The 22875-nt window shown below is 41.9% G+C and overlaps 2 protein-coding genes across 2 annotated transcripts; both read left to right on the top strand.

Moving 5' to 3' along the window:
• The first annotated feature begins 2216 nt into the window (after positions 1-2216).
• LOC115197839 (heat shock 70 kDa protein-like) lies at positions 2217-5987 on the top strand. The gene is given in 4 exon segments (XM_029759585.1): positions 2217-2664; positions 3743-4098; positions 4100-5446; positions 5448-5987. Coding segments are annotated over 3 exon segments (1935 nt in total). The 5' UTR covers positions 2217-2664; positions 3743-3765; the 3' UTR covers positions 5703-5987.
• A 6457-nt stretch (positions 5988-12444) lies between these two features.
• Positions 12445-16195, top strand: LOC115197855 (heat shock 70 kDa protein). Its single transcript, XM_029759586.1, has 2 exons — positions 12445-12888; positions 13953-16195. The coding sequence occupies exon 2, from the start codon at positions 13976-13978 to the stop codon at positions 15908-15910; it is 1935 nt and encodes a 644-aa protein (XP_029615446.1). The 5' UTR covers positions 12445-12888; positions 13953-13975; the 3' UTR covers positions 15911-16195.
• The last annotated feature ends 6680 nt before the right edge of the window (positions 16196-22875 follow it).

Genomic DNA, 22875 nt, shown 5'->3' with positions numbered 1-22875 from the left:
TCTACTGTATTATTGATTGTATGTTTGTTTATTCCATGTGTAACTCTGTGTTGTTGTATGTGTCGAACTGCTTTTCTTTATCTTGGCAGGTCGCAGATGCAAATGAGAACTTGTTCTCAACTAGCCTACCTGGTTAAATAAAGGTGAAATAAAACAGAAATAATAATAATAATAATTTTGACAACACCTGGAGGACATCCTCCAACCTATCAGAGCTCTTGCAGTAAGAACTAACAAGTTTTCCATCCAAAGGATCTGATAATTAATTTAGTACTGAAAGCATAAGCTACAGCTAGCTAGCACTGCAGTGAATAAAGTGTAGTGAGTATTTGACTCAAAGAGAGAATGGCAATAGTTGAAGCAGCATAGAGAGAGAGATAGAGAGCTAGCTATTTTTAATTTTATTTTTAATTCATCTTAGTCTACCTTTCACTTAGCTATTGCAGCTAATTTAGCCTACCCAAAGAACCTGACTCAAACAGAGAGGAATGCTATTTATGTTAGCTAGCTGGCTAAGGCTATCCAACACTGCAACTCTTCCAAGTCAGTGTAAGCTTTTGGTTTTATAAATGTATTGACACCGGGGCCCGCGGGTTTACCTGCTAAACTACTTGCTGTACAGTGTAATGCGTGATTGTACACTTGGGATTGGATTGTGGGTTTACTAATGTGTTGGTTCCATTTTGTTTTCTTTTACTATAACCATAATATGGTGACGATGTAGGTTGTGTAGCGGTTAGTGGTTATGGTGTGAAGGTTTGGCATGGAGAGGTTTTTGTGCCTAGTCACAGATAGCTGTTGTGTTGTGTACTGAAGTCCACAAGTGAAGGGAAAAGGTGAGAGGAGGAAAGCTTGTAGATGTGAGAAGGAATTTTACAACAAGTAAAGTCAAAATGCTCTATGTGGCTGCTATGAAATTTAACTGTGTGTGTGGGTGATCAGGGGTGTATTCATTCTGACGATTATGTTGCAAAATGTGTCTTAAACGAAATGAAATGGGGCGGGACCTACCTGAATTTGTCCAATAGAAACTTTCGAAACGTTTTGCAACTATTTGGACTAAAGATTACACCCCAGATTAGCTAGATGCAGGCAAGAGTGTGCAAGGCGGTATTGAATGTGTCTCTGCCTGTCACCTTGATCACTGCAATTTGTCTCTCGACCTGTAAACCTACGGTATAAACTTTCATTTCTAGGCTATAGGTTGTAGCAATCTCTTGATTGGTATAGGACACATTTGAGTATCATGTAGTAGCCTAAACCTATTGATGTTACATTGTGCTGGGTGAATGGGAATATGAATGACAGTCATCCAATATGCTGTAATCGAACTAAGGCCATGATAATAAAACAAAATCCTCCATAATCTTGAACGGCACCAACCGGCCCTGCTGCGTATATAGTGTGAAATGTGTCCTCATTTAGTAGTTGCATTGTACTGCGGTGCTGTGCGGTATGGTAAGGCAACTTAAAGTGCGTGAAATCATAGTATTTTACTGTCAGCCATTGTTGCCATTAATGCTCATTCGGACCACCAGAGGGAATCTTTGAGCACATCTACTCTCATAAGTATCCAAGGCTGAATACTTATGTAAATAAGGTATTTCTGTTTTTATTTTGAATAAATATGCAACAATTACAAAAAAACTGTTTTTGCTTTGTCATTATGAGGTATTGTGTGTTGATTGATGATGAAAAATAATAATTTCATACATTTTTCGAATAAGGCTGTAAAGTAATAAAATGTGGAAAAAGTCAAGAGGTCTGAATACTTTCCGAATGCAATGTATATTAGCAAATACTTTAGCTACCATTTGTGTTTTTTGTAATTCAAATTCACAGGAGAATGTCACAAGCAGTTCACATTTGCTTAGCATAAACAAGATATCCCCATGATGGTAAGCAAATGTGAACTGATAGACCATCAGTACGGAATAGGCTAGATTAGAATGGTATAGAACAGAATAGCATTGACTAGAATAGAATAGAGAAGGATTAGCTGGCGTGTTCATCATTTGTCTTTCATTTAACAATTAATACTGGATATCTTAAATACTCTGTCTTTAATAGAAAAAAAGGATCTTCCTTGGAGGCACATTAACTTGTGGTGAGTTGCACATACCACCTGTGCAGTAGGCACTCAATTCTCTTACAATATATGTCTATTATTCACTAGTGAGAAAATATTTATAGACTGACATCTCGTGAACTGTTGAGGAACTGCAGTGTAGCCTATAGACTGAAATGTCGACTGAATAAGGTTCTACCGGATGCTGTTTCATTTGTGTGTAAATTTGAATCATTAACGGTTTTTTATCATTTTAATCAATACAAATAATGGTTTCACTATTAGTGTGCTGTGTGTGTGCGTTCTGGACAGTTCTCCGCGCCTCCCGAACACTCTGGAAGAACGAGAACTTTCATTTGCTGTGCTTCCAATGCATACGCCTCGCAGCCTGCGTCATTGCACAGGATTGCTGCGCTCTCATGAGCAATGTAGTCGGAAAGTTCGAGAAATGGCTAGAAATCATGAGTGATATTTTTTAGGCAATGGGGATGGTATATATTCTGGTGAAGTACATTCAGATTCAAACATCGACTCAACGAGAAAGAAAGCAAGAAAAGAGAAGAGACACTTTCAACAGACCTCTACATTCATAAACTAAGTAAAGGGACATTAATTCAGTACCCTATTTTCATAATGGCTGTGAGTTATGAACTTGATTAAAAAAAAGTTATGCTATGTTGGTTGTGTGGACATAGCCGATTTAGCTGTAACATTATGCCAGAATATTTGGTTAACTAATAAAGAAATAATATTATAAAGATAGAATATTATAATAACATTTATTATGTTATTTCATAGGAGAGACTAGGCCTACATTCCTTTTTTTGTAGCATATTATTATTTTATTATAAATATTTATTTCTTCCTTTTAAGAAAATCTGCTCTAATTCTGTGAAGATAACACAATATTATTCAGGAGTGTTCATAGAAAAAATGTAGGCCTGTTGTGAAAAGAGTTTCTCTGTAATAGATTAGCAGAAATGATTGTGTCTGCCATTGTCTTTGTTAAACCCCACTGAATATGTGCCTGGCCAGTATTAGTGTATAACACTAATATATATATATATATATATATATATATATATATATATATATATATATATATATAGATATATATATATATATATATAAAACACTAATATAACACAAACATTGACAACAGTGTTGTTTTCAGACCTGGGTTCAAATGCTTATTATTGTTTTTCAAGGACATTAAAATACCAGTACATTTTGAAATATAAGTAGTTGAATATTGGAATGTGTTTGGAAATACATTTGGAAAGTATTACCATGTATTTGAAAATACTCAAATACACAGACAAGTGTATTTTAAAATTAAAATATATAAATATTCCATTCATTTCAACCCAGGATTGTTTGTTCCTAGTTTAATTTGAAATGTATTTGAGAAAAGTTTCACATAGTATTTTTTTATTATTATTAGAAAATACTTTCAAATACTTTAAATAGAAGTGGCTACATTATTTGAAAATATTCAAATACATAGAAAATAAGAATTACAAATACTTAAATACGCATGTATTTGAACCCAGGTCAGGTTGTTGTGCAAGTATATTTAGGCTAACATCTCTGTTGGTGGAGATTAACATTACTTGCAGCTAGGTTTTCGTAGAATAATATCAATTTCTAAAATATTATTTAATTCATTTGTAGGCAACTAACTCCAAACCATCAAGATGTCATCAGCTAAAGGCCCATCTATCGGCATTGATCTGGGCACCACCTACTCCTGTGTGGGGGTGTTCCAGCATGGCAAAGTGGAGATCATCGCCAACGACCAGGGCAACAGGACCACACCCAGCTATGTGGCCTTCACAGACACCGAGAGACTCATCGGAGACGCAGCAAAGAACCAGGTGGCCATGAACCCCAACAACACCGTTTTTGACGCCAAACGCCTGATTGGCCGAAAGTTCAACGATCAGGTCGTGCAAGCCGACATGAAGCACTGGCCCTTCAAGGTGGTCAGCGACGGAGGAAAGCCTAAAGTTCAGGTAGATTACAAAGGCTGAGAACAAATCCTTCAACCCAGAGGAGATCTCCTCCATGGTCCTGGTGAAGATGAGGGAGATCGCTGAGGCATACCTAGGCCAGAAGGTGTCCAATGCAGTCATCACAGTCCCTGCCTACTTCAACGATTCACAGAGACAGGCCACTAAGGACGCTGGAGTGATCGCTGGGCTGAATGTGCTGAGGATCATCAACGAGCCCACTGCGGCAGCCATCGCCTACGGCATGGACAAAGGCATGTCCAGGGAACGCAACGTACTGATTTTTGACCTGGGTGGGGGTACCTTTGACGTGTCCATCCTGACCATCGAGGATGGGATCTTTGAGGTGAAGGCCACGGCTGGAGACACTCACCTGGGCGGGGAGGACTTTGACAACCGCCTGGTTAGTCACTTTGTGGAGGAGTTCAAGAGGAAACACAAGAAGGACATCAGCCAGAACAAGCGGGCTCTGAGGAGGCTGAGGACAGCCTGCGAGAGGGCCAAGAGAACACTGTCCTCCAGCTCCCAGGCCAGCATTGAGATTGACTCCCTCTTTGAGGGCATCGACTTCTACACCTCCATCACCAGGGCTCGTTTTGAGGAGATGTGTTCCGACCTCTTCAGGGGAACCCTGGAGCCTGTGGAGAAAGCCCTCGGGGATGCCAAGATGGACAAGGCCCAAATCCACGACGTCGTCCTGGTCGGAGGCTCCACCCGGATCCCCAAGGTCCAGAAGCTCCTGCAGGACTTTTTCAACGGCCGAGAGCTAAACAAGAGCATCAACCCAGACGAGGCGGTGGCCTACGGCGCTGCCATCCAGGCGGCCATCTTGTCTGGCGACAAGTCTGAGAACGTCCAGGACCTGCTGCTGCTGGATGTGGCTCCCCTGTCCCTGGGCATCGAAACCGCCGGAGGGGTCATGACCGCCCTGATCAAACGCAACACCACCATCCCATCCAAACAGACCCAAACCTTCACCACTTACTCCGACAACCAGCCCGGGGTCATGATCCAGGTCTATGAGGGAGAGAGAGCCATGACCAAGGACAACAACCTCCTGGGGAAATTTGAGCTCTCTGGGATCCCCCCTGCCCCACGAGGAGTCCCTCAGATCGAGGTGACCTTTGACATCGACGCCAACGGCATTCTGAACGTATCAGCGGTGGACAAGAGTACGGGCAAAGAGAACAAGATCACCATCACCAACGACAAGGGCCGGCTCAGCAAAGAGGATATTGAGAGGATGGTGCAGGACGCTGACAAATACAAAGCTGAGGATGAAGCACAGAGGGAGAAGATAGCAGCCAAGAACTCCCTGGAGTCGTACGCCTTCAATATGAAGAGCAGCGTGGAGGACGACAACATGAAAGGGCAAGATCAGCGAGGAGGACAAAAAGAAAGTGGTGGACAGGTGCGACCAGACCATTTCCTGGTTGGAGAACAACCAGCTGGGCGACAAAGAGGAGTATGAGCATCAGCTAAAGGAGCTGGAGAAAGTATGCCAGCCTATAATTACCAAGCTGTACCAGCAGGGAGGGATGCCCACAGGTTGCTGTGGAGATCAGGCACGGACCAGCTCTGGTGCCAGCTCCCAAGGCCCAACCATTGAAGAGGTTGACTGAAGTGAGGGACTTGTATGAAGGACTTTTCAAAATGCATTAGTATCACTGCATACAATTTGCTATTCAGGAAAAACGTTGTACTTATACTTATTTCTACTGGTTAAAATGTTAATGCATTTTTATGGCTCAGTGCTATTTAGGGAAGTGCTCTATATATTTATTGGTTGTACTGTAAAGATGACACTAGATAAACATACTGAAAGATAAAAGAAAACACACTGTAAATCTGTTGTTTCATACCATATTGCATTGCTGGACATTGCACATAAAATGTATTTAAATATGTTTCTAGGTCAGTTGGCTGTTTTCTTGAATTCCTTCTCATCATAACACATTCAGTATTCACATTTTTATAATATTTTTTACACAATACCATGAAATATTGTAAACAAAACTTTCATAGATGACTAAACCACCAGAGATAGGAGAACAAGTGAAGACACCCTAATGGCCACAATGTTTAGCTTATCAACTCTTTATTCTGCGATAACATCTGATACAATCACTATGATCCTTCTTGGAAAAAGAGGCACAAATACATTTCTGGCACATATAAAAAAAACAATTACAGGTCACATTTTTCCTTTGTCCTAATTGGTGTCAAGCTCAGAGAACCAAATACTGTATAATTATTTGATTTTGGAGTATTTAAAGTGGAACTGACAGCATTTGAACTACTTTGCAGGTATGAAACAAACGGACAATCATAATATCAGTAAAACATATCAAATTCCCAGTTTATGCTTCAAAACCAACTTTATAAGAGGTTTTAAAAATAGGTTCTATTTGACTCAACATTCCATGTTGTACAGTAAGGCATTGTTGGCAGAATAGATAGTCCAAAAAATATCAGGTTGTAAATTATGGCTGGCCTAGTACATTGTTTGCTGCCGCCACCCATTCGGGATGCAGTGTTTCAGTTTCAATGACTTGATATTTTGAACAAAAACGGACGACTGTAAATAAGGCTGGGAATGTCAATACAATGCAACTATAAGGTGTTATATTATGCATATCTGCAAGCGTAGCAGCAAAGGCTGGACAAATTCTTTATCTATTTTGTTTAAAAACGTTAAGATGCTATATACAGCATATGTACATAAGTGGACATTATAAAGGGCTATATTTTTCTAATAAAACAATGGCCAGTTTAGTCGCAGTTACACGTTGTTGTGTAAAAGAAATAGCCTATGTCTGGCGAATTCATTGGGTACATTGACTTCAATAATTCAAAACCTAGGAGCGTCGTGGTTCTCACCCCATTCCATAGACTTACACAATGCCCGAGGATCCCAACAGGTCCCTCAGGCGCGACGTCCCGAAGGCCCATTTTGCTAACCGCGGCCTGCTAGCTATCTATAGCGTATTGGACTGTTAGCTGATCCACCGGCCAGTTTCTTGGACCACTATGCCAATTTTGCCAATTGGACTTGGACCCCTCTGCTACTTGGAACCCTACAAATTCCACGACTGGTCTATCGACGTCACTGCACGAGGAGGCAAAAACAGACTTTTCCTCCATCGCGACGTCCCTCTAAGGCCTATATGCTAGCTTGCTAGCCCCAGCCTGCTAACTGCTAGCTTGCTAGCACCGGCCTGCTAACTGTCTGAATCGCCGTGTCCCCAGCCAGCCCAACCACTCACTGGACCCATACGATCACTTGGCTACGCATGCCTCTCCCTAATATCAATATCAAAATGCCTTGTCCATTACTGTCCTGGTTAGTGAGTACTGTCTTATTTCACTGTAGAGCCTATAGCCCTGCTCAATATGCCTTAACCAACCATGTTGTTCCACCTCCCACATGTGCGATGACATCACCTGGTTTAAAAGTCTCTAGAGACTATATCTCTCTCTTCATTACTCAATGCCTAGGATGTCTTAGCCGTGTCTGAATCCTGGCTAAGGAAAACCACCAAAACGCTGAAATTTCCATCCCTAACGATAACATTTTCCGCCAAGATAGAACTGGAAGTGGATGGCTGCAAATTTTCTACTTTTAAACTCGGACAAAACAGAGATGCTTGTCCTAGGTCCCAAGAAACAAAGAGATCTTCTGTTGAATCTGACAATTAATCTGGATGGTTGTACAGTCGTCTCAAATAAAACTGTGAAGGACCTCGGCGTTACTCTGGACCCTGATCTCTCTTTTGAAGAACATATCAAGACTGCTTCAAGGACAGCTTTTTTCCATCTACGTAACATTGCAAAAATCAGAAACTTTCTGTCCAAAAATGACGCAGAAAAATGAATCCATGTTTTTGTTACTTCTAGGCTCGACTACTGCAATGCTCTACTTTCCGGCTACCCGGATAAAGCACTAAACAAACTTCAGTTAGTGCTAAATACGGCTGCTAGAATCCTGACTAGAACCAAAAAATTTGATCATATTACTCCAGTGCTAGCCTCCCTACACTGGCTTCCTGTTAAGGCAAGGGCTGATTTCAAGGTTTTACTGCTAACCTACAAAGCATTACATGGGCTTGCTCCTACCTATCTTTCCGATTTGGTCCTGCCGTACATACCTACACGTACGCTACGGTCACAAGACGCAGGCCTCCTAATTGTCCCTAGAATTTCTAAGCAAACGGCTGGAGGTAGGGCTTTCTCCTATAGAGCTCCATTTTTATGGAATGGTCTGCCTACCCATGTGAGAGACGCAGACTCAGTCTCAACCTTTAAGTCTTTACTGAAGACTTATCTCTTCAGTAGGTCCTATGATTAAGTATAGTCTGGCCCAGGAGTGTGAAGGTGAACGGAAAGGCTGGAGCAACGAACCACCCTTGCTGTCTCTGCCTTGTCGGTTCCCCTCTTCCCACTGGGATTCTCTGCCTCTAACCCTTTTACAGGGGCTGAGTCACTGACTTACTGGTGTTCTTCCATGCCGTCCATGGGAGGGGTGCGTCACTTGAGTAGGTTGAGCCACTGACGTGGTCTTCCTGTCTGGGTTGGCGCCCCCCCCTTGGGTTGTGCCGTGGCGGAGATCTTTGTGGGCTATACTCGGCCTTGTCTTCGGACGGTAAGTTGGTGGTTGTAGATATCCCTCTAGTGGTGTGGGGGCTGTGCTTTGGCATAGTGGGTGGGGTTATATCCTGCCTGTTTGGCCCTGTCCGGGGGTTTCATCATATGGGGCCACAGTGTCTTCTGATCCCTCCTGTCTCAGCCTCCAGTATTTATGCTGCAGTAGTTTATGTGTCGGGGGGCTAGGGTCAGTCTGTTACATCTGGAGTATTCTCTTGTCTTATCCGGTGTCCTGTGTGAATGTAAATATGCTCTCTCTAATTCTCTCTTTCTCTCTTTCTTTCTTTCTCTCGGAGGACCTGAGCCCTAGGACCATGCCTCAGGACTACCTGGCATGATGACTCCTTGCTGTCCCCAGTCCACCTGGCCATGCTGCTGCTCCAGTTTCAACTGTTCTGCCTGCGGCTACGGAACCCTGACCTGTTCACCGGACGTGCTTGTTGCACCCTCGACAACTACTATGATTATTATTATTTGACCATGCTGGTCATTTACGAACATTTTAACATCTTGACCATGTTCTGTTATAATATCCACCCGGCACAGCCAGAAGAGGACTGGCCACCCCTCATAGCCTGGTTCCTCTCTAGGTTTCTTCCTAGGTTTTTGGCCTTTCTCAGGAGTTTTTCCTAGGGAGTTTTTCCCAGCCACTGTGCTTCTTTCACATGCATTGCTTGCTGTTTGGGGTTTTAGGCTGGGTTTCTGTACAGCACTTTGAGATTTCAGCTGATGTACGAAGGGCTATATAAATAAATTTGATTTGATTTGATTTGATTTTGAACTGCCAAAGGGGGCGGTGTTGCAATCTACTGCAGAGATAGCCTGCAGAGTTCTATCTTATTATCAAGGTCTGTACTAAAACAATTCAAGCTTCTACTTCTAAAAATGTACCTTTCCAGAAACAAGTCTATCACCGTTGCCGCTTGCTATAGACCACCCTCTGCCCCCAGCTGTGCCCTGGACACCCCTAGTGAATTGATTGCCCCCATCTATCTTCTGAACTCGTGCTGCTAGGTGACCTAAACTGGGATATCCTTAACACCCCGGCCATCCTACAATCTAAGGTTGATGCCCTCAATCTCACACAAATTATCAATGAACCTACCAGGTACAACCCCAAATCCGTAAACACGGGCACCCTCATAGATATCATCCTAACTAACTCGCCCTCCAAATACACCTCTGCTGTTCTCAACCAAGATCTCAGCGATCACTGCCTCATTGCCTGCATCCTTAATGGGTCTGCGGTCAAACGACCACCCCTCATCACTGTCAAACGCTCCCTAAAACACTTCTGCGAACAGGCCTTTCTAATTGACCTGGCCGGGGTATCCTGGAATGACATTGACCTCATCCCGTCAGCCTGGTTATTCTTAAATAAGCACTCTCCATTCAAAAAAATGTAGAACTAGGAATAGATATAGCACTTGGTTCCCTCCAGACCTGTCTGCCCTTACCTCTCTTATCCTACCTCATTTGCACATGCTGTATATAGATTTTTCTACTGTATTATTGATTGTATGTTTGTTTATTCCATGTGTAACTCTGTGTTGTTGTATGTGTCGAACTGCTTTTCTTTATCTTGGCAGGTCGCAGATGCAAATGAGAACTTGTTCTCAACTAGCCTACCTGGTTAAATAAAGGTGAAATAAAACAGAAATAATAATAATAATAATTTTGACAACACCTGGAGGACATCCTCCAACCTATCAGAGCTCTTGCAGTAAGAACTAACAAGTTTTCCATCCAAAGGATCTGATAATTAATTTAGTACTGAAAGCATAAGCTACAGCTAGCTAGCACTGCAGTGAATAAAGTGTAGTGAGTATTTGACTCAAAGAGAGAATGGCAATAGTTGAAGCAGCATAGAGAGAGAGATAGAGAGCTAGCTATTTTTAATTTTATTTTTAATTCATCTTAGTCTACCTTTCACTTAGCTATTGCAGCTAATTTAGCCTACCCAAAGAACCTGACTCAAACAGAGAGGAATGCTATTTATGTTAGCTAGCTGGCTAAGGCTATCCAACACTGCAACTCTTCCAAGTCAGTGTAAGCTTTTGGTTTTATAAATGTATTGACACCGGGGCCCGCGGGTTTACCTGCTAAACTACTTGCTGTACAGTGTAATGCGTGATTGTACACTTGGGATTGGATTGTGGGTTTACTAATGTGTTGGTTCCATTTTGTTTTCTTTTACTATAACCATAATATGGTGACGATGTAGGTTGTGTAGCGGTTAGTGGTTATGGTGTGAAGGTTTGGCATGGAGAGGTTTTTGTGCCTAGTCACAGATAGCTGTTGTGTTGTGTACTGAAGTCCACAAGTGAAGGGAAAAGGTGAGAGGAGGAAAGCTTGTAGATGTGAGAAGGAATTTTACAACAAGTAAAGTCAAAATGCTCTATGTGGCTGCTATGAAATTTAACTGTGTGTGTGGGTGATCAGGGGTGTATTCATTCTGACGATTATGTTGCAAAATGTGTCTTAAACGAAATGAAATGGGGCGGGACCTACCTGAATTTGTCCAATAGAAACTTTCGAAACGTTTTGCAACTATTTGGACTAAAGATTACACCCCAGATTAGCTAGATGCAGGCAAGAGTGTGCAAGGCGGTATTGAATGTGTCTCTGCCTGTCACCTTGATCACTGCAATTTGTCTCTCGACCTGTAAACCTACGGTATAAACTTTCATTTCTAGGCTATAGGTTGTAGCAATCTCTTGATTGGTATAGGACACATTTGAGTATCATGTAGTAGCCTAAACCTATTGATGTTACATTGTGCTGGGTGAATGGGAATATGAATGACAGTCATCCAATATGCTGTAATCGAACTAAGGCCATGATAATAAAACAAAATCCTCCATAATCTTGAACGGCACCAACCGGCCCTGCTGCGTATATAGTGTGAAATGTGTCCTCATTTAGTAGTTGCATTGTACTGCGGTGCTGTGCGGTATGGTAAGGCAACTTAAAGTGCGTGAAATCATAGTATTTTACTGTCAGCCATTGTTGCCATTAATGCTCATTCGGACCACCAGAGGGAATCTTTGAGCACATCTACTCTCATAAGTATCCAAGGCTGAATACTTATGTAAATAAGGTATTTCTGTTTTTATTTTGAATAAATATGCAACAATTACAAAAAAACTGTTTTTGCTTTGTCATTATGAGGTATTGTGTGTTGATTGATGATGAAAAATAATAATTTCATACATTTTTCGAATAAGGCTGTAAAGTAATAAAATGTGGAAAAAGTCAAGAGGTCTGAATACTTTCCGAATGCAATGTATATTAGCAAATACTTTAGCTACCATTTGTGTTTTTTGTAATTCAAATTCACAGGAGAATGTCACAAGCAGTTCACATTTGCTTAGCATAAACAAGATATCCCCATGATGGTAAGCAAATGTGAACTGATAGACCATCAGTACGGAATAGGCTAGATTAGAATGGTATAGAACAGAATAGCATTGACTAGAATAGAATAGAGAAGGATTAGCTGGCGTGTTCATCATTTGTCTTTCATTTAACAATTAATACTGGATATCTTAAATACTCTGTCTTTAATAGAAAAAAAGGATCTTCCTTGGAGGCACATTAACTTGTGGTGAGTTGCACATACCACCTGTGCAGTAGGCACTCAATTCTCTTACAATATATGTCTATTATTCACTAGTGAGAAAATATTTATAGACTGACATCTCGTGAACTGTTGAGGAACTGCAGTGTAGCCTATAGACTGAAATGTCGACTGAATAAGGTTCTACCGGATGCTGTTTCATTTGTGTGTAAATTTGAATCATTAACGGTTTTTTATCATTTTAATCAATACAAATAATGGTTTCACTATTAGTGTGCTGTGTGTGTGCGTTCTGGACAGTTCTCCGCGCCTCCCGAACACTCTGGAAGAACGAGAACTTTCATTTGCTGTGCTTCCAATGCATACGCCTCGCAGCCTGCGTCATTGCACAGGATTGCTGCGCTCTCATGAGCAATGTAGTCGGAAAGTTCGAGAAATGGCTAGAAATCATGAGTGATATTTTTTAGGCAATGGGGATGGTATATATTCTGGTGAAGTACATTCAGATTCAAACATCGACTCAACGAGAAAGAAAGCAAGAAAAGAGAAGAGACACTTTCAACAGACCTCTACATTCATAAACTAAGTAAAGGGACATTAATTCAGTACCCTATTTTCATAATGGCTGTGAGTTATGAACTTGATTAAAAAAAAGTTATGCTATGTTGGTTGTGTGGACATAGCCGATTTAGCTGTAACATTATGCCAGAATATTTGGTTAACTAATAAAGAAATAATATTATAAAGATAGAATATTATAATAACATTTATTATGTTATTTCATAGGAGAGACTAGGCCTACATTCCTTTTTTTGTAGCATATTATTATTTTATTATAAATATTTATTTCTTCATTTTAAGAAAATCTGCTCTAATTCTGTGAAGATAACACAATATTATTCAGGAGTGTTCATAGAAAAAATGTAGGCCTGTTGTGAAAAGAGTTTCTCTGTAATAGATTAGCAGAAATGATTGTGTCTGCCAATGTCTTTGTTAAACCCCACTGAATATGTGCCTGGCCAGTATTAGTGTATAACACTAATATATATATATATATATATATATATATATATATATATATATATATATATATATATATATAAAAAACACTAATATAACACAAACATTGACAACAGTGTTGTTTTCAGACCTGGGTTCAAATGCTTATTATTGTTTTTCAAGGACATTAAAATACCAGTACATTTTGAAATATAAGTAGTTGAATATTGGAATGTGTTTGGAAATACATTTGGAAAGTATTACCATGTATTTGAAAATACTCAAATACACAGACAAGTGTATTTTAAAATTAAAATATATAAATATTCCATTCATTTCAACCCAGGATTGTTTGTTCCTAGTTTAATTTGAAATGTATTTGAGAAAAGTTTCACATAGTATTTTTTTATTATTATTAGAAAATACTTTCAAATACTTTAAATAGAAGTGGCTACATTATTTGAAAATATTCAAATACATAGAAAATAAGAATTACAAATACTTAAATACGCATGTATTTGAACCCAGGTCAGGTTGTTGTGCAAGTATATTTAGGCTAACATCTCTGTTGGTGGAGAATAACATTACTTGCAGCTAGGTTTTCGTAGAATAATATCAATTTCTAAAATATTATTTAATTCATTTGTAGGCAACTAACTCCAAACCATCAAGATGTCATCAGCTAAAGGCCCATCTATCGGCATTGATCTGGGCACCACCTACTCCTGTGTGGGGGTGTTCCAGCATGGCAAAGTGGAGATCATCGCCAACGACCAGGGCAACAGGACCACACCCAGCTATGTGGCCTTCACAGACACCGAGAGACTCATCGGAGACGCAGCAAAGAACCAGGTGGCCATGAACCCCAACAACACCGTTTTTGACGCCAAACGCCTGATTGGCCGAAAGTTCAACGATCAGGTCGTGCAAGCCGACATGAAGCACTGGCCCTTCAAGGTGGTCAGCGACGGAGGAAAGCCTAAAGTTCAGGTAGATTACAAAGGCGAGAACAAATCCTTCAACCCAGAGGAGATCTCCTCCATGGTCCTGGTGAAGATGAGGGAGATCGCTGAGGCATACCTAGGCCAGAAGGTGTCCAATGCAGTCATCACAGTCCCTGCCTACTTCAACGATTCACAGAGACAGGCCACTAAGGACGCTGGAGTGATCGCTGGGCTGAATGTGCTGAGGATCATCAACGAGCCCACTGCGGCAGCCATCGCCTACGGCATGGACAAAGGCATGTCCAGGGAACGCAACGTACTGATTTTTGACCTGGGTGGGGGTACCTTTGACGTGTCCATCCTGACCATCGAGGATGGGATCTTTGAAGTGAAGGCCACGGCTGGAGACACTCACCTGGGCGGGGAGGACTTTGACAACCGCCTGGTTAGTCACTTTGTGGAGGAGTTCAAGAGGAAACACAAGAAGGACATCAGCCAGAACAAGCGGGCTCTGAGGAGGCTGAGGACAGCCTGCGAGAGGGCCAAGAGAACACTGTCCTCCAGCTCCCAGGCCAGCATTGAGATTGACTCCCTCTTTGAGGGCATCGACTTCTACACCTCCATCACCAGGGCTCGTTTTGAGGAGATGTGTTCCGACCTCTTCAGGGGAACCCTGGAGCCTGTGGAGAAAGCCCTCGGGGATGCCAAGATGGACAAGGCCCAAATCCACGACGTCGTCCTGGTCGGAGGCTCCACCCGGATCCCCAAGGTCCAGAAGCTCCTGCAGGACTTTTTCAACGGCCGAGAGCTAAACAAGAGCATCAACCCAGACGAGGCGGTGGCCTACGGCGCTGCCATCCAGGCGGCCATCTTGTCTGGCGACAAGTCTGAGAACGTCCAGGACCTGCTGCTGCTGGATGTGGCTCCCCTGTCCCTGGGCATCGAAACCGCCGGAGGGGTCATGACCGCCCTGATCAAACGCAACACCACCATCCCATCCAAACAGACCCAGACCTTCACCACTTACTCCGACAACCAGCCCGGGGTCATGATCCAGGTCTATGAGGGAGAGAGAGCCATGACCAAGGACAACAACCTCCTGGGGAAGTTTGAGCTCTCTGGGATCCCCCCTGCCCCACGAGGAGTCCCTCAGATCGAGGTGACCTTTGACATCGACGCCAACGGCATTCTGAACGTATCAGCGGTGGACAAGAGTACGGGCAAAGAGAACAAGATCACCATCACCAACGACAAGGGCCGGCTCAGCAAAGAGGATATTGAGAGGATGGTGCAGGACGCTGACAAATACAAAGCTGAGGATGAAGCACAGAGGGAGAAGATAGCAGCCAAGAACTCCCTGGAGTCGTACGCCTTCAATATGAAGAGCAGCGTGGAGGACGACAACATGAAAGGCAAGATCAGCGAGGAGGACAAAAAGAAAGTGGTGGACAGGTGCGACCAGACCATTTCCTGGTTGGAGAACAACCAGCTGGGCGACAAAGAGGAGTATGAGCATCAGCTAAAGGAGCTGGAGAAAGTATGCCAGCCTATAATTACCAAGCTGTACCAGCAGGGAGGGATGCCCACAGGTTGCTGTGGAGATCAGGCACGGACCAGCTCTGGTGCCAGCTCCCAAGGCCCAACCATTGAAGAGGTTGACTGAAGTGAGGGACTTGTATAAAGGACTTTTCAAAATGCATTAGTATCACTGCATACAATTTGCGATTCAGGAAAAACGTTGTACTTATACTTATTTCTACTGGTTAAAATGTTAATGCATTTTTATGGCTCAGTGCTATTTAGGAAGTGCTCTATATATTTATTTAGTTGTACTGTAAAGATGACACTAGATAAACATACTGAAAGATAAAAGAAAACACACTGTAAATCTGTTGTTTCATACCATATTGCATTGCTGGACATTGCAAATAAAATGTATTTAAATATCTTTCTAGGTCAGTTGGCTGTTTTCTTGAATTCCTTCTCATCATAACACATTCAGTATTCACATTTTTATAATATTTTTTACACAATACCATGAAATATTGTAAACAAAACTTTGATAGATGACTAAACCACCAGAGATAGGAGAACAAGTGAAGACACCCTAATGGCCACAATGTTTAGCTTATCAACTCTTTATTCTGCGATAACATCTGATACAATCACCATGGTCCTTCTTGGAAAAAGAGGCACAAATACATTTCTGGCACATATAAAAAAAACAATTACAGGTCACATTTTTCCTTTGTCCTAATTGGTGTCAAGCTCAGAGAACCAAATACTGTATAATTATTTGATTTTGGAGTATTTAAACTGGAACTGACAGCATTTGAACTACTTTGCAGATATGAAACAAACGGACAATCATAATATCAGTAAAACATATCAAATTCCCAGTTTATGCTTCAAAACCAACTTTATAAGAGGTTTTAAAAATAGGTTCTATTTGACTCAAAATTCCATGTTGTACAGTAAGGCATTGTTGGCAGAATAGATGGATGCAGTTCAGTGCATGATTAATATAATTCACCAATACATTTCTTGGTAGTCCAAATAATATTTCTATCAGGTAGTAAATTATGGCTGGCCTAGTACATTGTTTGCTGCCGCCACCCATTCGGGATGCAGTGTTTCAGTTTCAATGACTTGATATTTTGAACAAAAACGGACGACTGTAAATAAGGCTGGGAATGTCAATACAATGCAACTATAAGGTGTTATATTATGCATATCTGCAAGCGTAGCAGCAAAGGCTGGACAAATTCTTTACCTATTTTGTTTAAAAACGTTAAGATGCTATATACAGCATATGTACATAAGTGGACATTATAAAGGGCTATATTTTTTCTTAATAAAACAATGGCCAGTTTGAGTCGCAGTTACACGTTGTTGTGTAAAAGAAATAGCATATGTCTGGCGAATTCATTAGGTACATTGACTTCAATAATTCAAAACCTAGGAGCCTCGTGGTTCTCACCCCATTCCATAGACTTACACAATAATTATGTCTACACCTGGAGGACATCCTCCAACCTATCAGAGCTCTTGCAGTAAGAACTAACAAATTTTCCATCCAAAGGATCTGATAATTAATTTAGTACTGAAAGCATAAGCTACAGCTAGCTAGCACTGCAGTGCATAAAGTGTAGTGATTAGTTGACTCAAAGAGAGAATGGCAATAGTTGAAGCAGCATAGAGAGAGAGAGAGAGAGAGAGCTAGTTATATTTCATTTTATTTTTTTTATTTTTTTGTGGTTATGGTGTGAAGGTCTGGCATGGAGAGGTTTTTGTGCCTAGTCACAGATAGCTGTTGTGTTGTGTACTGAAGTCCACAAGTGAAGGGAAAAGGTGAGAGGAGGAAAGCTTGTAGATGCGAGAAGGAATTTTACAACAAGTAAAGTCATAATGCTCTACAGTGGGGGGAAAAAGTATTTGATCCCCTGCTGATTTTGTACGTTTGCCCAGTTACAAAGAAATGATCAGTCTATAATTTTAATAGTAGGTTTATTTGAACAGTGAGAGACAGAATAACAAGAAAAAAATCCAGAAAAACGCATGTCAAAAATGTTATGAAATGATTTGCATTTTAATGAGGGAAATAAGCATTTGACCCCTCTGCAAAACATGACTTAGTACTTGGTGGCAAAACCCTTGTTGGCAATCACAGAGGTCAGATGTTTCTTGTTGTTGGCCACCAGGTTTGCACACATCTCAGGAGGGATTTTGTCCCACTCCTCTTTGCAGATTTTCTCCAAGTCATTAAGGTTTCGAGGCTGACGTTTGGCAACTCGAACCTTCAGCTCCCTCCACAGATTTTCTATGGGATTAAGGTCTGGAGACTGGCTAGGCCACTCCAGGACCTTAATGTGCTTCTTCTTGAGCCACTCCTTTGTTGCCTTGGCCGTGTGTTTTGGGTCATTGTCATGCTGGAATACCCATCCACGACCCATTTTCAATGCCCTGGCTGAGGGAAGGAGGTTCTCATCCAAGATTTGACGGTACATTGCCCCGTCCATAGTCCCTTTGATGCGGTGAAGTTGTCCTGTCCCATTTGCGAATAATCGCACCAAATGTTGTCACCTTCTCACCAAGCTGCTTGGCGATGGTCTTGTAGCACATTCCAGCCTTGTGTAGATCTACAATCTTGTCCCTGACATCCTTGGAGAGCTCTTTGGTCTTGGCCATGGTGGAGAGTTTGGAATCTGATTGATTGATTGCTTCTGTGGACAGGTGTCTTTTTTACAGGTAACAAGCTGCGGTTAGGAGCACTCCCTTTAAGAGTGTGCTCCTAATCTCAGCTCGTTACCTGTATAAAAGACACCTGGGAGCCAGAAATCTTTCTGATTGAGAGGGGGTCAAATACTTATTTCCCTCATTAAAATGCAAATCAATTTATAACATTTCTGACATGCGTTTTTCTAGCTATTTTTATTGTTATTCTGTCTCTCACTGTTCAAATAAACCTACCATTAAAATTATAGACTGATCCTTTCTTTGTCAGTGGGCAAACGTACAAAATCAGCAGGGGATCAAATACTTTTTTCCCCCACTGTATGTGGCTGCTATGAAATTGAACTGTGTGTGTGGGTGATCAGGGGTGTATTCATTCTGACGATTCTGTTGCAAAATGTTTCTTAAACAGAACGAAATGGGGCGGGACCTACCTGAATTTGCCCAATAGATACTTTCGAAACGTTTTGCAACTGTTTGGACTAAAGATTACACCCCAGATCAGCTAGATGCAGGCAAGAGTGTGCAAGGCGGTTTTGAATGTGTCTCTGCCTGTCACCTTTATTACTCCAATTTGTCTCTCGACCTGTGCACCTACGGTATAAACTGTCATTTCTAAGCTATAGGTTGTAGCAATCTCTTGATTGGTAAAGGGCAAATTTGAGTATCATGTAGTAGCCTAAACCTATTGATGTTACATTGAGCTGGGTGAATGGGAATATGAATGACAGTCATCCAATATGCTGTAATAGAAATAAAGCCATGGTCATTTTTTAAATATTTTTTTATTTCACCTTTTTTAACCAGGTTGGCCAGTTGAGAACAAGTTCTCATTTACAACTGCGACCTGGCCAAGATAAAGCAAAGCAGAGCGACAAAAACAACAACAAAGAGTTACACATGGGATAAACAAACGTACAGTCAATAACACAATGGAAAACTCTATATACAGTGTGTGCAAATGTAGTAAGATTAGGGCGGTAAGGCAATAAATAGGCCAGAGTGGCGAAATGACTACAATTTAGCATTAACACTGGAGTGATAGATGTGCAGAAGATGATGTGCAAGTAGAGATGCTGGGGTGCAAAAGAGCAAAAATGAATAACAATATGGGGATGAGGTAGTTGGGTGGGCTATTTACAGATGGGCTGTGTACAGGTGCAGTGATCGGTAAGCTGCTCTGACAGCTGATGCTTAAAGTTAGTGAGGGAGATATAAGACTCCAGCTTCAGTGATTTTTGCAATTCGTTCCAGTCATTGGCAGCAGAGAACTGGAAGGAAAGGCGGCCAAAGGAGGGGATGACAAGTGAAATATACCTGCTGGAGCGCGTGCTACGGGTGGGTGCTGCTATGGTGACCAGTGAGTTGAGATAAGTCGGCGCTTTACCTAGCAAAGACTTATAGATGACCTGGAGCCAGTGGGTTTGGCGATGAATATGAAGCGAGGGCCAGCCAACGAGAGCACACAGGTCACAGTGTTGGGTAGTATATGGGGCTTTGGTGACAAAACGGATGGCACTGTGATAGACTACATCCAATTTGCTGAGGAGATTGTTGGAGGCTATTTTGTAAATGACATCGCCAAAGTCACGGATCGGTAGGATAGTCAGTTTTACGAGGGTATGTTTAGCAGCATGAGTGAAGGAGGCTTTGTTGCAAAATAGGAAGCCGATTCTAGATTTCATTTTGGATTGGAGATGCTTAATGTGAGTCTGGAAGGAGAGTTTACAGTCTAACCAGACACCTAGGTATTTGTAGTTGTCCACATATTCGAAGTCAGAACTGTCCAGAGTAGTGATGCTAGACGGGCGGGCGGGTGCGGGCAGCGATCTGTTGAAGAGCATGCATTTCGTTTTACATGCATTTAAGAGCAGTTGGAGGCCACGGAAGGAGTGTTGTATGGCATTGAAGCTTGTCTGGAGGTTTGTTAACACAGTGTCCAAGGAAGGGCCAGAGGTATACAGAATGGTGTCGTCTGCGTAGAGGTGGATCAGAGAATCACCAGCAGCAAGAGCGACATCATTGATATATACAGAGAAAAGAGTCGGACTGAGAATTGAGCCCTGTGGCACCCCCATAGAGACTGCCAGAGGTTCTGACAACAGGCCCTCCAATTTGACACACTGAACTCTATCTGAGAAGTAGTTGGTTAACCAGGTGAGGCAGTCATTTGAGAAACCAAGGCTGTTGAGTCTGCCGATAAGAATGCGGTGATTGACAGAGTCGAAAGCCTTGGCCAGGTCGATGAAGACGGCTGCACAGTACTGTCTTTTATCGATGGCGGTTATAATATCGTTTATGGCCTTGAGCGTGGCTGAGGTGCACCCATGACCAGCTCGGAAACCAGATTGCATAGCGGAGAAGGTACGGTGGGATTCGAAATGGTCTGTGATTTGTTTGTTAACTTGGCTTTAGAAAACTTTAGAAAGGCAGGGCAGGATAGATATAGGTCTGTAACAGTTTGTGTCTAGAGTGTCTACCCCTTTGAAGAGAGGGATGACCGCGGCAGCTTTCCAATCATTAGGGATCTCAGACGATACGAAAGAGAGGTTGAACAGGCTAGTAATAGGGGTTGCAATAATTGCGGCGGATAATGTTAGAAAGAGAGGGTCCAGATTGTCTAGCCCAGCTGATTTGTAGGGGTCCAGATTTTGCAGCTCTTTCAGAACATCAGCTATCTGGATTTGGGTGAAGGAGAAGCGCGGGGGGGGGGGGGGGGGGGGGGGCTTGGGCAAGTTGCTGCAGGGGGTGCAGAGCTGTTGGCCGGGTTTAGGGGTAGCCAGGTGGAAAGCATGGCCAGCCATAGAAAAAATGCTTATTGAAATTCTCGATTATCGTAGATTTATTGGTGGTGACAGTGCTTTCTAGTCTCAGTGCTGTGGGCAGCTGGGAGGAGGTGCTCTTATTCTCCATGGACTTTACAGTGTCCCAAAACTTTTGGGAATTTGTGCTACAGGATGTAAATTTCTGTTTTAAAAAGCTAGCCTTTGCTTTCCTAACTGTCTGTGTATATTGGTTCCTAATTTCCCTGAAAAGTTGCATATCGTGGGGGCTATTCGATGCTAATGCAGTACGTCACAGGATTTGTTTGTGCTGGTCAAGGGCTGTCAAGTCTGGAGGGAACCATGGGCTATATCTGTTCTTAGTTCTATTTTTTTTGAATGGGCAATGCTTATTTAAGATGGTGAGGAAAGTACTTTTAAAGAATAACCAGGCATCCTCTACTGATGAGGTCAATATCCTTCCAGGATACCCCGGCCAGGTCAATTAGAAAGACCTGTTCGCAAAAGTGTTTTAGGGAGCCTTTTACAGTGATGAGGGGTGGTCGTTTGACCGCGGACCCTTTACGGACACAGGCAATGAGGCAGTGATCGCTGAGATCCTGGTTGAAGACAGCAGAGGTGTATTTAGAGGGCAGGTTGGTCAGGATGATATCTATGAGAGTGCCTGTGTTTACGGATTTAGGGTTGTACCTGGTAGGTTCCTTGATAATTTGTGTGAGATTGAGGGCATCTAGCTTAGATTGTAGGACGGCCGAGGTGTTAAGCATATCCCAGTTTAGGTCACCTAACAGTACGAACTCTGAAGATAAATGGGGGCAATCAATTCACATATGGTGTCCAGGGCACAGCTGGGGGCTGAGGGGGGTCTATAACAAGCGGCAAAAGTGAGAGACTTATTTCTGGAAACGTGGATTTTTAAAAGTAGAAGCTCGAACTGTTTGGGCACAGACCTGGATAGCATGACAGAACTCTGCAGACTATCTCTGCAGTAGATTGCAACTCCGCCCCCTTTGGCGGTTTTATCTTGGCGGAAAATGTTTTTTGATTTAGATTTTTATTTGGATCTCTTTTAGTCGCCATTTGGACTAATCTTCCAAGAGTCCTTAAACATTAAAATACAATTTATAATATGAACACATTTTCACATATAACACACTATTAGAAGCATACATAATGTACTAACATAATGACCCAATAAATACTCAATCTAAAAAATATTGATTCTTCATCTACTATAGTCCCACAACATTTCTATGTATTATATTTAAATCGTTTTAAAATAATGTTTAAATGTATATATTGAAAGGTTTCTGGTTTGCTCAGTTAATTTATTCCATTTCTTTATTGCTCTAAATTTAAATGTTCTTTTGCCTATTTCTCTTTTCTGTCTGGATAGCGCATAGATGGTGGACAATCTATTCCTAGTATTTACGGAATGTCTGTCTCTTACCAACTGAATACCATTGTGAATAGAACTTGGCCGTTTTAAATTATGTATATTATGAAATAAAATAAGCATGTTTTTTTTCAATGATCTTGTCGATTGATGACCAACCAAGAACATTGCGCATGACTGCAACAGAAGAACCATATCACCTTAAAACAATCCTTG

This window comes from Salmo trutta, chromosome 1, assembly GCF_901001165.1.
Source record: "Salmo trutta chromosome 1, fSalTru1.1, whole genome shotgun sequence".
Taxonomy (NCBI): domain Eukaryota; kingdom Metazoa; phylum Chordata; class Actinopteri; order Salmoniformes; family Salmonidae; genus Salmo; species Salmo trutta.
Note: the sequence above shows the minus strand (reverse complement) of the source record. Positions and strands in the feature narration are given on the sequence as shown.

What these genes read in the sequence shown, in the direction of transcription:
- LOC115197855 (XM_029759586.1), top strand. Translation starts at nt 13,976, where the DNA reads ATGTCATCAGCTAAAGGCCCATCTATCGGCATTGATCTGGGCACCACC.